At 44.6% G+C, this 13,743-nt stretch overlaps 1 protein-coding gene across 1 annotated transcript; it reads left to right on the top strand.

Annotated features, from left to right (window-relative positions):
- CHRAC1 (chromatin accessibility complex subunit 1) lies at positions 1-2,908 on the top strand. The gene is made up of 3 exons (XM_059815577.1): positions 1-135; positions 803-929; positions 1,908-2,908. The coding sequence occupies exons 1-3, from the start codon at positions 1-3 to the stop codon at positions 2,051-2,053; spliced, it is 408 nt and encodes a 135-aa protein (XP_059671560.1). The 3' UTR covers positions 2,054-2,908.
- Positions 2,909-13,743: the final 10,835 nt, after the last annotated feature.

The raw sequence follows: 13,743 nt of genomic DNA, 5'->3' as shown, positions 1-13,743 counted from the left end.
ATGGCGGCGAGGTTGAGCGGCGGCGAGAACCGGCTGGTGTCGCTGCCCCTGTCGCGGATCCGCGTGATCATGAAGAGCTCGCCGGAGGTCTCCAGCATCAACCAGGACGCGCTCTTCCTCACCGCCAAAGCCACGGTACCGCCTCCCTCTTCCCTCCCCTCTCGGCCGGCCCCGCTCCCGCCCCGCCGTGCTGGGCCTGTGCCGCCCTGAGGTACCGCTGCCTCCGGGCCGGGCTCCCAGCTCGCTCCCCTCACCGCTGCTGGGGCACGGCGGCCGCAGCCGCGCGGTGTCAGTGCCGAGCTCGTCGCCTGCGAGCGGCCCTCACCGCCCCTCTCTTCCCCTCCCGCCTGTCCCCGTCCTCGGCGGCCACGAAGCATCGCGCTTCAGGCTCCCGCCGCGCAAGAGGGGTTTGGGGCGTCGTCCCGTCCAGCTGAGCTCCCAGAGTCTTGTGACGCGGGAGGGTCTTACTCCCGTCACTGTCAATTAGTGTAAATTAGCCCGTGTGGAAATGATTCCCTGCTGCTTGCTGATCCCCAGTGTCATTTGCTGGGCTGTGGAAGGTGTTGAAGAGCAGCACAAACCAAGTTACGTACCGGAACCCAAACCTGCAGTCAGCGCTCCGAGGAGATGCGACTGTAGCCTGACCTTACGCTCGTCTGAAATAAGCGGGTCTCTCCACAAAACGTCCAGTGTATGTACAGTTGAAGATGGTGCTTGTGTCTTTAAACGGGGATTGAAGAAAACTGCCAACTATACGTGTGAATTCATAGTTTGACTATTCTCTTTTGGTTTAATTTTTTAGGAGCTTTTTGTTCAGTATTTGGCCACGTACTCCTACAAACACGGCAGAGGCAAGGAGAAGAACGCTCTAACTTACAGTGACCTGTCTCATACTGCAGAAGAGTGTGAGACCTTTCAGTTCCTTGCAGGTATCTATAGCGTGATGGTAAATCTGTATGTAATTTGGAAAATGAAATCTTGCTCTTATTGAATTGTTTTGTGAGAACACAATTCTCCTACTGGTCATTAAGCTTCTGTATAACATTTAGCTGAAACTCATAAGCTACTGAAAACGTTTCTTTGTAAATGGGGATTTTTCTGGGCCTTCAAAATTAGTTCTAATTAGCTCTCAGCATATTGCCTTAAGCATTTCTTAAATACCAGCAACTCTGTCTGAAAGCCTTTAGCCTATAAAACAAGATCCCTGCACATCTGTATGTGAGAAGTTACGTGGCCCTGAAATTACACATTTAAATCTGTAAGACTTGTTTCTCAGAGTGACTCATCATATGGTTCCTCTCTTTATATATATTTATATATGTATGCACACGCGTGCGTGCGCACACACTTTTTACTGCTACTTGGGTTTTTTGTTGTAACAGTTAGCTCAGAAAAGGTACTGGCATAGGATTTAGGTCGAGAATAAGATATTCCTAGCCCAGTCTTTCTCTGGGTTCCCCGTAGACATGCTTTCAGAGCACGCAGTTCCGCTTTGTCTCAGGTCCATCATTATTGCCTTGGACAAGCATCTTACCTTAATGCAGAAAAAACATTTCTACAGGACATGAATGGGATAGCTGTCTTGTTGAATCTAAGGCAGCTGAGTAATTGAGCACTCTATTTTACATCCCATAAATAATGTACACGAGCAGATAGTAAAGACAGTTGCCAGTAATCGGTCGTAAAATACATTCAGTATCTTTGGTTACTTGTACCATAAATGGGTAATTCCCTCTTATTCTCACAGCTGTATAGGTCAGACTAACTTCTCTGGTTATTCACTTAAATAACAATGTTTTTAACAAAGCCTCTTTGACTTCATTTCATTAGTGGTACAGATGCAACAGTATTAATGAGGCAATATAAATATTCAAGCTGACTATAAAAGAAACAAATCTACCTTCCAGATATCTTGCCAAAGAAGATCCTAGCTAGCAAATACCTAAAAATGCTTGAAAAAGAGAAGCGAGATGGAGAAGTGGGGGAAGGTGATGAAGACGATGAGGAGGAAGAGGATGAAGACGAAACTGTTGATGAAGATGTTGGATCTTAAGACCAACGGAGAGTTGCTTCATAGTTGATCCATTTGCTGTTGTATAAAGGATGTTATTTTTGTGACTGAGAATCCAGATGCTGGATATATTTATATACTGAGCCATCTGCTTTTGCTTTGTTTAAGAAGTTTAGAAATTTAACTTTATACTTGGTGAAGAATGGAATTCTTCCCTCAGCAATGTGGTGGGGTAAGAAGAGCAAATGTAAATCTGACACCAGAACTTGCTTGGATCATTTAAAATGACTTCTTCAGACAATCATTATCCAAATTTAAAATTTCTTACAGGCAGCTTTCGGTCTAAAAGCTCTTTCACCCTCTGACTAGAAGGGAGTCCTTCCCTGGTTTGTGTTTCTTCTCAGAGCGGAAGATCAGGCGAGGGGAGGTGTTTTACACTGCGTCTGCTATCCTCGGCCTTCTCTTCCTTGGGGTGCCAGTAACCGATCAAACCCTCCCTCAGTTTTCTGGAACAGTGCCAGGGCGTTAGCAGTGGACCAAGCCGATTAAAAAAAGTCTTCCGTAAAAACAGCTGCTTCTGTAATGCAGCCTAAATAGCCATGTCAGCACAGAGACAAGGGTAGGGGATGAGATCCATTCCAAGAGCTAATGTGGTTCTGCGGCTGTGGTGGTAAAAAGTACATGTGTTAGATAGCGATGTAAATATGTACAGCTAGAACCTTCTTCTCTAATGAACTCTACTGCTGCAGTTCATCCACAGTGTTCTACCAAAAAGCACGTTGAAGTCTATTAGATGTGGATTGTTGAGAATGAGCAACCATTTGAGTGACAGCTGGATTTTTCATTTGTTTTTGGGGTTTGGGGGTTTTTTACTATAGAAATGGTAACCTTGTTCTTGTGTAGAACTTCATATGCAACTTTTTAAAATAAATGTTTTGTATGAAAAGTGACAATGGGTGCAGAGACTTTCTCTGGTTCTTTCCAGCTTCAGTCACATACATGATCAGCGTGCAAGCCTAGCATGCTCGTTGTTCATCTTTCTGGGAAGAAAAGGGGGACAGAGGGCTAAGTGATACTTTGAATAGTCCCTATCAGCAGTACTAACTAGATGTAGTCTGCTTTGGGAGGCTTAACGATGCTAACCAGCAGTCTCTGCTGATAGAAAACTACCGCTTGCACAGTGTGGTTGTCAGTTAGAGTGAGAGAGAAGTGACCAAGATCTCTCCCCGGATGGGAAGAATGCCCCAAGTAAATGTGGGAACATTAGTAAGGAACAAAACCTCCCACTGCGAAAAGCTGGGCAGCAACCTGCCCTAAATCAGTCAGGAAGGGAGAGGTCTCAAGCAACACCCTAATTTGGATGGTGTGGTAAAGAGTTACCAGGAAACGTCATCCTCTCTGTCAGGATAATACTAACAGCTTCTCTTGGGCTGAAGGCACAAACAGCTGAACTGCTCTTAAAACACAAGACAGAAAGCTCTAGCAGCTCCGTAATCTGGCAGGCCCCAGATTTGTTCTTAAGAAAGCAAAAATGGGGGGTTAGGCAGGTAGGATCAGAGACTGGCAGAGGAGTAAAGCTACTGAGCCACCCAAGAAATGCTCTTCTCATTTTAAAAGACCAAAGTTGGGTTGCACTACAAAAAATTTTCCCTGAGTTACCATAAATCAAAATCGTATTGTATCAGGACCGCTGCAGCGAGTGCTAAGTGATGCGTTATCCCTAGAGGAACTCCCAAGTGGGTATGCAGAACTATACTGTTGTTGAAAGGGTTGTTTTGCCTTTTTTTTAAATATTAATATTAAAAGTGCATGGAGATCTGTGGGAAACTGAGGGCTGAATGCTGTCTGTTTGCAGGGAGGGGGTTGCCTGCAGTAGGGTATGTAAATTTTGTGGCATTGCTCAACGCTTGGTGGGTCTAGTACTGGCCAGCTTTTGGGGAAAAAAAAAAAAAAGACTACTTGTGCTCCAGCACAAAATTGTGTGGTAATTCTGTAGCGTAAACAGGGTGGAGGGCAACAAGATAAATCATACCGCTGGGGTCCTATAAACCACTGCCTGCCACGCTGGTTGTGTTGAAGAGTCACAGAGGAGTAGCCTGATCCCAGAGCTGACATCTCCATTGTTTAACTCACTGGTACTATGGCGAAGGCCAGACAATGCCCGGCCCCCGGTTAGGTTAGGTGGGTCACAACCCAGGAACACGATGACCTCAAACAGCCCCTGGCAAAGAGGTCTTTATGTTGGGCACCTGTATTTTGAGGTAAAGACATCAGGGCTGATTGAGAAGTTTTAGGGCACTCACGTTTATAGAAATTACAGTTCTACTTACCTTAGACCTGGCGTTTCCACCACCAGTTCCATCTTTGCGGCCAAGCCAATTGTCCATTATGCAAAACCCTCTGAAAAGGATGGAGGGGGGTTTAAGGTGGTCCTGGAGCCAAGTGTCAGTTAGGAAGGACAATACTGATAAAAGGCGCCAAAATAGCCTCCAGCCCCACGTGAGCATCTCCCACCGTTCATAATCTGCAGAGGGTTATCATTCCTGGATTTTTGGCACTTTGGTTCAGCTGCCACTCAGTTTGTCAACAGATTGTTACCACTGACATTCAGTAGGTAACACAGAAACTCTGCTTTTAGACACCCTAAAAAAAAGGAGGAAAAAAAAAAATCCCCAACATATTCATCAGTCACTGCTGTATGGACTAGTACCGCGTGAGCCTGTGGAGGAGAGTGTCTCGGCACGATCAGCCAATGTGTTCAGGACAAAAACTGACACCATGGTCTCGTACACGTGTTCCTGTGCTGACACAGCTGGGAGCGCTGGAAGACAAAATGTTTTTACTGGGACGTGATAGATCTTGGCCAGTCCAGTGAGGGTCAAGAGAAGGGGGAAATTCTGCTGCTGTGGTAAAAGGCCCGTGCAGCGCTTGACCATACTGTCCACGTACCTGGGCTACGTTCACAACTGGCAGAGGTGTCCCCAGTCACGAGCAGCCCACACCAGCACACTGCCATGCTTCATCGCCTTGCAACCCATCCTCATCCACAGCAGAGGGGAAGGCGTCCTTTCTGTCGTGGCCCTGTAGCCGAAGCAGTGGCGATGCAGCCTGGGCTGAGCCTGACTGCTTGGGACGAGACCCGGCACGAACCAGGTCCTCGCGCTGGCCCTGGCAGTTGCTTTCTCTCTGTAGCCAGGCTGGAAAATGCCGCGGTGTGTGCACCTGGGGAGCGGGAGAGAGCACAATGAGGTATGAGGTCCCTGCTCGGCACAACCGGTGTCTTTGAACGTCAAACAAAAGACGCGATTAGGAGGGAAAGCACAAGGAAGAAAAAGCCAACTGGAGGGTGGAGGAGCCGTGCTCTTTAAGGAAGGACACCCACAAAGAAAGCCAGAAGGATGAATTATTCCTACCAGTGTTTCTCCTCCTTGCACCCTGATCACCCCTCTTTCTGCAGTGTCTGCCCTGGTCTCCTTCTACACACCCTGATGGTGCTTCATTCCCCCCCAGCTTCCCCCTCCTGCCACACCCAGAGTCTGTCTACAGCAAAACTCACACCGATACCAGAGGCGCCGGGGGGGGGAGGTGTCCGTGCCCAGACATGGCAGCGGGGCTGCAGGGCGGGCTCTGTGGGGAGAGGCCGGGGCTGCCCCGTGCCGGACACAGCCGGTCCCAGCCGGTCCCAGCCGGCTCCACGGGCCCCAGCGCAGGACACAGCTGAGCCCCTCAGCCAAGCTGGGGGCGCCGGGGGGAAGAGAGGCTCCAGAAAGGGCCAAAGGCGGCAGAGGCAGAGGAGGAGGAAGCCGAGGAGGGAGCAGCAGCAGAGGGAGCCCGAGGCCGGAGCAGGAGGAGGGCAGGAGGTGCTGCAGGCCCGGAGCAGGGATCCCCTGCAGCCCTGGAGAGAGCCCGCGGGAGCAGAGACCCACCCTGCAGCCCGGGGAGGGCCCCACGCCGCAGCCGCAGCCGCAGCCGCAGCCGCAGCCGCAGCCGGGGGATCTTTCCCGCAGGAGCCGCGGCCCTGGAGGGAGAGCCCAGGCGGGAGCAGGTTGTCCCGGCAGGACTGCAGCCCGGGGAAGGGCCCGCGCTGGAGCAGGGAGAGGTGTGAGGAGGGAGGAGCGGCCCCGAGGGGCTGTGGTGGACTGACCGCAACCCCCACCCCACCCCCTGCGCCCCTCGGGGGGAGAGGAGTCGGGAGTGGAGGGGCGAAGGGGAGACTGGGGAAAAAGGGTGGTGGGTGGGGGGAGGTGTTTTAGTTTTTGTCTTTGTTTCTCACCATCCAAATCTACTTCAATTGGCAAAAAATCAAATTAATTTTCCCCAAGTTGAGTCTCCTTTGCTTGTGACAGTAACTGGTAAGTAATCTCCCTGTCTTTATTTTGACCCATGAGCTTTATCTCTCATTTTCTCTCCCCCATGCTGTTGAGGTGGGGGAGTAAGAGAGTGGCTGGGGGGCAGCTGGCCCCAAGGTCAACCTTCGACAACCAGAAATGCCAAACCAGCACATTAACACTGGGTTACACACTAAAGGAAATGCACTTCAAGTGCAATCAGATGTGCAAATAGACTAACCAGTGCAGTGGGACACCCGTGTGAGATTACAAGTGACACATCCCAGCCCGCATACAGCCCACCCTTATCCCCTGCAGTAAACCAAAAGCCACATTCACAAGCCATTACAAAGCTCCAACTACAAACCATGTCATTTAACATGCGCTTCCTCAGGCTGGTCCAAAAGCACCTGAGGAGCATTCGAACAAGAAGAAGCACACCTGCAGACTATGTCCTACTCTATAATTAGACAATTTGCACAGCATCCACTAAAGCCAACAGCTGAAACAACTGGGAAAGCAAGAAAAAGTGAGTGGCTCAGACTTCTCCGTTTACAGCTCAGGGTTTTCTTCCCCACCAGCACCTGGCTCTCCACCGCCATTGAAGATCTCAAGCAGATATAGATGAGGCACAGCTTGGGTCTCTGCGATCCCTCTGCGTTGCCACAACTGCTCCTGCTGACTTCAATGACTTTGTTTCCACCTGCCAACCTTTCAGGCGAGGCACCTACTGCTATGGACCGTGCATCAAAGCTGCGAGTACTTCAACCACCACGGCCTGGGATGACACAGCCTCTTCCTACACCCAAAGGAGGAACAGGACAGTCCATGACGCCAAGGACAAGCTGCCTTCACGTACGGGAAAGCTGCCATCAAGTCCCTATCTATCCATATCTAGTATGGGAAACTTCACTCAAAACGTCTGAATCTCGACAAAGTTACAGGCATCCTAAAACAGAGGGGTGGTAGTGGAAAGCAGCCAGCTTCGCTTTTTTTAGTTTTCAAAGTCTGCAGTTGCTGACTGATCCTGCACTGCAGGGAAGCCAGCTGCGAGGCAGGACTCTGGTGGTATTACCAGGGCTATCTTGGCCTGTTTAAGGTGTTCAGGGATTTTAGACAGCAGAACACAGGCCACGGGACACTTTCCAGGACAAATCTATTATATACATATTTCTGATTTTTTTCCCCCCTACAATACTAGCTTGTGAGATCCTTCCCCTCTAACCAAGGCTGCTCAAAGGAGATGAAGCTTCCTAAGCTTGCAAAAATGACAAAAGAACTGTGGTTACTAAGTATAAGTTACTATATTTCATCCCTCTTAGAAGTTTCCTGTGGGACGATGAACATACTCTGTCAATTAGCGAGACCACAAGAACTTGAACACCCTTCTGGATTCTTTCAGCCAGAATCCTTGATGGGGACTTCAGAGCTGCCAAAATTTGCCACAGCCATCTCCAAGGCCTTGCATCTGCCAAAGCTTGTTGCCATCAAAACCAGTAAATGGTATTTGTTTTCCCCAAGAGCTTGACACAGAGCAAAACCACGTCCAATTCAAAGCGGTATTTCAAAAACAAGGGGAAAAAAATAAAGCTGTGCCTGAAATGGAAGAGACGGCTGTGACTTTATTTCGTATTATTGAGTAAAACTAACCTGTGTTTGCAGGGTTGGGCTCCCAACAGGAGCTCCTCAGCACACTTGCAATTCTTTTTGATATCCCCCTTCACTTGATGCTTTATAGTAAAACACCAAGCACTTACTTTGTTTCTATGTACAAACCGATCACTAGCTATTCACTCAGAGCGCAACAAAAGGTAGGATTTCAGGCAAGTGGTTTCCAAAATGCTGACCTTCCGTAAATAATTTCAGGATTATAAAGTTGTAAGACACTCAGTTAAAAGCAGCACATACTGCTTCCGGAAATCTGGGCACAGGGCAGGTGAGCGCCCATGGGAACATGTGAAACGCAATTAAGAGGTGTAATGCAAGGGAGGGCAATGTGACTAGCAGAACTTTTTGGCTTTCAGACAAGACATCTTCTCTCTTGTCGCAAAAAAAGCCTCCAGACCAGCACGTTTAAATTTGGATTACGATTTGACAGAGCAGAATTTGGTACAGCATAAGGATCTCTGCTCCAGTACGATCTCCAGTCTGTCAGTGGGGCTTTTAACAACAGTTTCTGAGCTACAGACTAAGCGATCAATGATTTTAGATTCAATTCTGACCTCTGGCAGGGAGAAAAAACACGGCGCCAATGCTGCAATATAACTGCTATTTGCATAGTACACAGGGACTTTTTCCCCACGTCCTGGGATTTCTCCATTTAGTGGCATCCAGCAGCTCCCCACTCATGAGATGTCCTCCCACCGCTCTTCTCTACTCACCATGGAAAATTACTTAGGCCATGAATACGTCCCGCTGTGTGCTCACGGAAAAAAAACAGTCTCAAAGTGCACAACTAACTGCAGAAAATGGCCGAATTAAATAAAAAGACATCAAACAGAAACTTGTAAAGATGAGGAATTTTATTTTATTGACATACTATGAGGCAAAACAAAATTGACACCATACAAAATAACTTTATAAAATATCATTCACATCATTATTTTGTCAGGAATTACAGCATTCTGAGCTTGTTACAAGTCTTATGTTTTGAGGTGAAAAACACTATGCTAAATCTTTAGTATTAGTTGTATATATACAGTAAGAAACCAGAACAGAAACTGTTAGGCTTTTCATGAGTTTATTGCAAAAGTAGTGCAAACTATTTTACCTTGCAAGCTGTAAAACAAACTTGGAAAAGGACCCACCTAAGCCTAAAAACATGACAATAAATGCTCAATTTCACAGCCTTTGAAGCTTCCTTCAACAGTTCTCAACAAAGAAATTCCCCATCTCTGCACGTTTTTAGATTTTTACTGACTCAGAAACGAAGAAGTAGACGATGCACCTACGCTAGCAAGCGGCCAGAGAGCAGGACGGATCCCGCTCCGACACGGGGCGCAACTCTTACCAAAGCCAGCATTCGGGCAATTCGGCACATGGCGTGGCCGAGCCCGCGTTCCGCCGCTTCTCCATCGCCCCCAAAACTTCGGCCAACAGGGCGAGGAGTTTGGTCAGTTCGGTTTTCCTCTGTTAATAAGCTGCCCCTCACCACACTCGTATTTGAGAAAAGAGTCAAGAAAGCAGTACGAGCAAAATAAAAACCCCAAATAATTAAGAATTAGGAACATGTATTGTCTGTTTTAGAAATATAGTATCCTTTTCCTGAAGCCTACGTAAAGCGTATTTCCTCATGGTCCCCCTCCCCCTTGCGTACACAATGCAGGGTGAATCCCCCCCCAAACTACTGCATGAAACCAAGGAAGGATACTACATTCTACGAGATCAATAGAAAACAACAGTTTAACATGCTAGCAGGGTCCCCCAAAGCAAAACAGGTAGCTAGTGATCTACTAGAAAAAAATAAAAGCAAACAAATGCTACATGAAAAATGTTAAAGGAACAAAATGCAGCATATTCAGGCTCTTTTTTTTTTTCTTGAGGTACCTATATAAATATTACCTTCTGCCCAAAGTACTATTTGTTTTGTTAAAAAACTAAAGTCCTTATCATGAGCCAATTGCAGGGCATACATTATTGAGAAAGTGCAACCATGCTGATAAGTCATATGCAGCATATTAAAGGATGATTAGGCTTTAGAAAATATAGCTTAAGTACAGACCTGATGGAGCAGTTTTATAAAAACATCTAACAGAGGCATCTTCCTTTTGTTCGAGTCTCTCTGCAGCAGAAAGCCTTAGGAAACAGCTTTGAAGTCCTGCCACGATGGAATGTCAGCACTTTTACAATTCCATATATAGATTTTTCTTTAATATTTAAACTAAATACAATTTTACAGAAAAGATTCCCCCTCTGTATTAGGTACTGGTAAAAAGTAGGTTGGTTTTTTTTTTTAAACATCAAAAAATGATAGCATATCACAACTTAAAATTTTCCAAAAAGGAATTATTTTTAAGTAAAAAAGGTTCATGTAGTAGAAAAACTTACACATAGTTGTAAACTGTTACATACAAAACAGTGGAAAAGTCAATGACATTTTATTCCCTTACCCTCACACATGTAATCCCTTCATTTTGTAGATATATATACATGCACGCACACACAAAATTGTGTACTGTATGTGTGTGTATATATGTATATATAGACAGATACAGGCAGAGGTGTCTATATCTGGGGTCGGGATTATATATTTCAAAAAATTCTTTATTGGGTATTTCTCTTTGCCTAGTCCTGCTGTGATACTGTACATTTTATGACTCGATACATTGAAAAATATTTTAAAATTTGCTAAAACTATGTTTTGCGGTTTGGTTTTTTTCCTTTTAAACTCTGTGGTTAAAATTCATTTGCTGTTTTTAATTAAGAATATGACTTCTGATTGTTATGCACTGGGAAAAAACGCAAAGGCACAAAGAATAAAACTCAAATACAACATTGTTGTCTCTGAACAATAAACCCAGAGGTTTTGGTTCGCAGAATGCCGCCTCCGAAGAGGTCAGTCATCACACGCAGTTTGGTCGCTTTTGCCAATCTCATCGGCAATTTGAGTAAATAGCACCCAACTGTTGAAATGAGGTAGATCCAAATTGGGGAGGAAAAAAAATAAAAAGCAAGCTGGGTCCCCAACATTTTATTTGCCTCTATTTAAAATGTTTTAAGGATTATATGTCAGTCGTAAGAAGTGGAAACGATGGCACTATCTGAAGGAAGCACAGAACTCAAGAACAGCTTTTTTCGATGTAAATTTAAGCGTTAAATCACAATCCTCCTTCAGGCAGAGATTTCCTGGCAGGGGGAGGGAGGAGAATATGTTCAACAACAACAAAAAAGCTGAGATTTGAGACAGCGTGTTTTCGGTAGACTGCCAGAGAAACGCCCGAGAGCCCGGTTTCTGCAGAGCAACAGTGACAGCCAGTGCCTAAAGAGGTCAGTCACAGTATACAGATCTACAAGTTTCCCTTTGTTTCTCAGGTGAGAAGACTTCCTTTTCTCCTAGTTCAGCTTTAGAGGAACATCCTACTCTCGTTAAACAGTATTTTTGCATACTCTGAGAAAAATCTGACAAATTTATCGTTTTGTTAAGGCTTAATTTAAAGTGGCATTGCCACACAGCATCATGCAAATGGTAAACTACGTTATCAAGATACATACAATGTCTTTAAACTACACACACCTACGTGAAACCTCATCGTTTGAGTAACGGAAAGCGACACTTACAATCTATGTAGTAAGTTCTACAATGCCGGTGATGCATTTAAAAGTCAGTCGAGGGTATTTCTGTGTCTGCTTTTTGTATTACAAGTGCTACTCTTACCCAAACAGCACTACATCATTTATATATTGCAAGCACAAGACATTTTAATACAGATGCAACACACATACAAACTAGTCAACATACATTTAGTACCACTTGAAATGAGGCCCTTAACATTGTCTCTTTTCTTTTTTCCTTTCAAAAAAATAGCAAACTTTGAATGGTCATAAAAACATTTTGATTCAAGGGAACATTTACAAGATGAAATTTCTGAACTGGTTTTTGGTTCTTTTTCAGTTATTTTATAAAAATAAAAAAATTTTGAAAACTATTAAACAAAAGATTAAAACCTTAACAGATGTCAGTTCAATCTGCAATGTACCAACATTAAGGAAAAAAAAAAATATGGATTTAATCAATACATTCTGTTTTCCATCTCACCCTCCCGAGATCAAGTTAACCACTTTGCTGCACAGAAATCTGGGACTGGATCTTTATTTATGAACGGCACTAAATTTTGAGATTTTTTGTGACTGTACAAACTAATGAAGTACTGTGGAAGCCAGTGAAATTGTGCTTATTATTTGCAGCAAAATACTGCCTTTGTATCTTGCATGAACAGTCTATAAACACTCCTGCTTTCCTTTCACCAACATATGCGTGCGTGTACACGTACGCACATATGGATACACACACACACATATATAAAACCCACTAAGGTGGATCAACAAATTACAGAAAACAAATGGCAACACTCTTCAGGACAGCACATAACTTCACCAGATATACTTCCTCGTTGTACCTAATTTAAAATTTGATTTTCCAAGATATATAATTCTGAAACTTACTCCTTAATGTTTTTTTTTTAATTTAAGGTTTGTTTCTTTGGTTATTGCTGTTTTTTTTTTTTTTTCCCCTCTTTTCTTTCCCCCCTAAACAAATGTTGTGTTTTCCCAAATGGCCTATTGGTAATTATTCCTTGAGTAAACTTCCTTAAGGAATACCTAACACTTCCCCCCATGTACTCAAATTATTTCTGCTGCCCACAACCAGGTAATAAAGAATTGGAAAAATGCAACAATCTCTTGGTGGGAGACCTTCTGGGGATTCAACATTGACAGACAACTGAAGATCAGCTGAAGAGTCAAGTTGGCCAAGCAATTAGAGACATGTTATGTATTTTAAAGTAACAAAGTTGTCACTTGTAAATGAGATGAGCAATGTAAGGGCTCAGCCTTGTTAAGTTCCATGAGAAAAATAAACCAGGAACAACAAAATTAGGGTCAATACACCTTATTTTTTTATAACACAAAAACAGTGGGATCTGAGCATCTCACAGTTGATGCAGAATTAACTTTGGTGAAATCTAGAAACAAATTTCTTTGTCTGTTACGTTGATACACGATAGGTTTAATCCTACCTACAGCACATGATCAAGCAGCTGAGATTTTGGGGTGCCTATAAAGCACAGACCAGATCTGCTTTGACAAGTACATGGCAAGCAAAAATGTGCAATTTTACGTATACTGGCATGAGTGACGCTTCTTCTATTCATGGATTTAAAAACAGGAAAAGTTGATAAATACGGAATAGAATCCACCTTAAATGTATTTTTTTTTCCTGACAGGAAATCTAACCTAACAAAGCAAATACAAAGAGCACCAGCCAGGGGATTAGAAACTCCCAAGCTCACTTGCTGACCTTTCACAATTCATGCTTGCCAAGCACACTCAAAACACCATAAAATGGCCACAAAAGTTTGTATTTCAGGGACAATTCCTAGGCTTGCTCCCAGGTTAGTCGTATCTGTATTCCCTGCTGATGATTAAATAGTAGTTATTCCAGCAGGTATTTTAGTTGTGCTTAAAGAAGGGGGGGGGAAAAACCCCAACAAAACTAAAGCAGCCTGGTACAACAGCACATCCAAAAGGTGGGGAAAAAAAAAGACTAAAATCTGTGCACTCATAAGAACCACGCAGAAATGAATATGCCCTTTAATACAGATTCGTAATGCAAATACTAGGCTCTTTAAAACAACACAGGTAGGTTGCTTGGTTGAAGAGCAGCCACAGGCAGCTTTAAGAAGCATC

Source organism: Gavia stellata, chromosome 3 (genome assembly GCF_030936135.1).
Source record: "Gavia stellata isolate bGavSte3 chromosome 3, bGavSte3.hap2, whole genome shotgun sequence".
Lineage (NCBI taxonomy): Eukaryota > Metazoa > Chordata > Aves > Gaviiformes > Gaviidae > Gavia > Gavia stellata.
The sequence above is the reverse complement of the archived record's forward strand: the minus strand, read 5'-3'. Positions and strand labels throughout refer to the sequence as shown.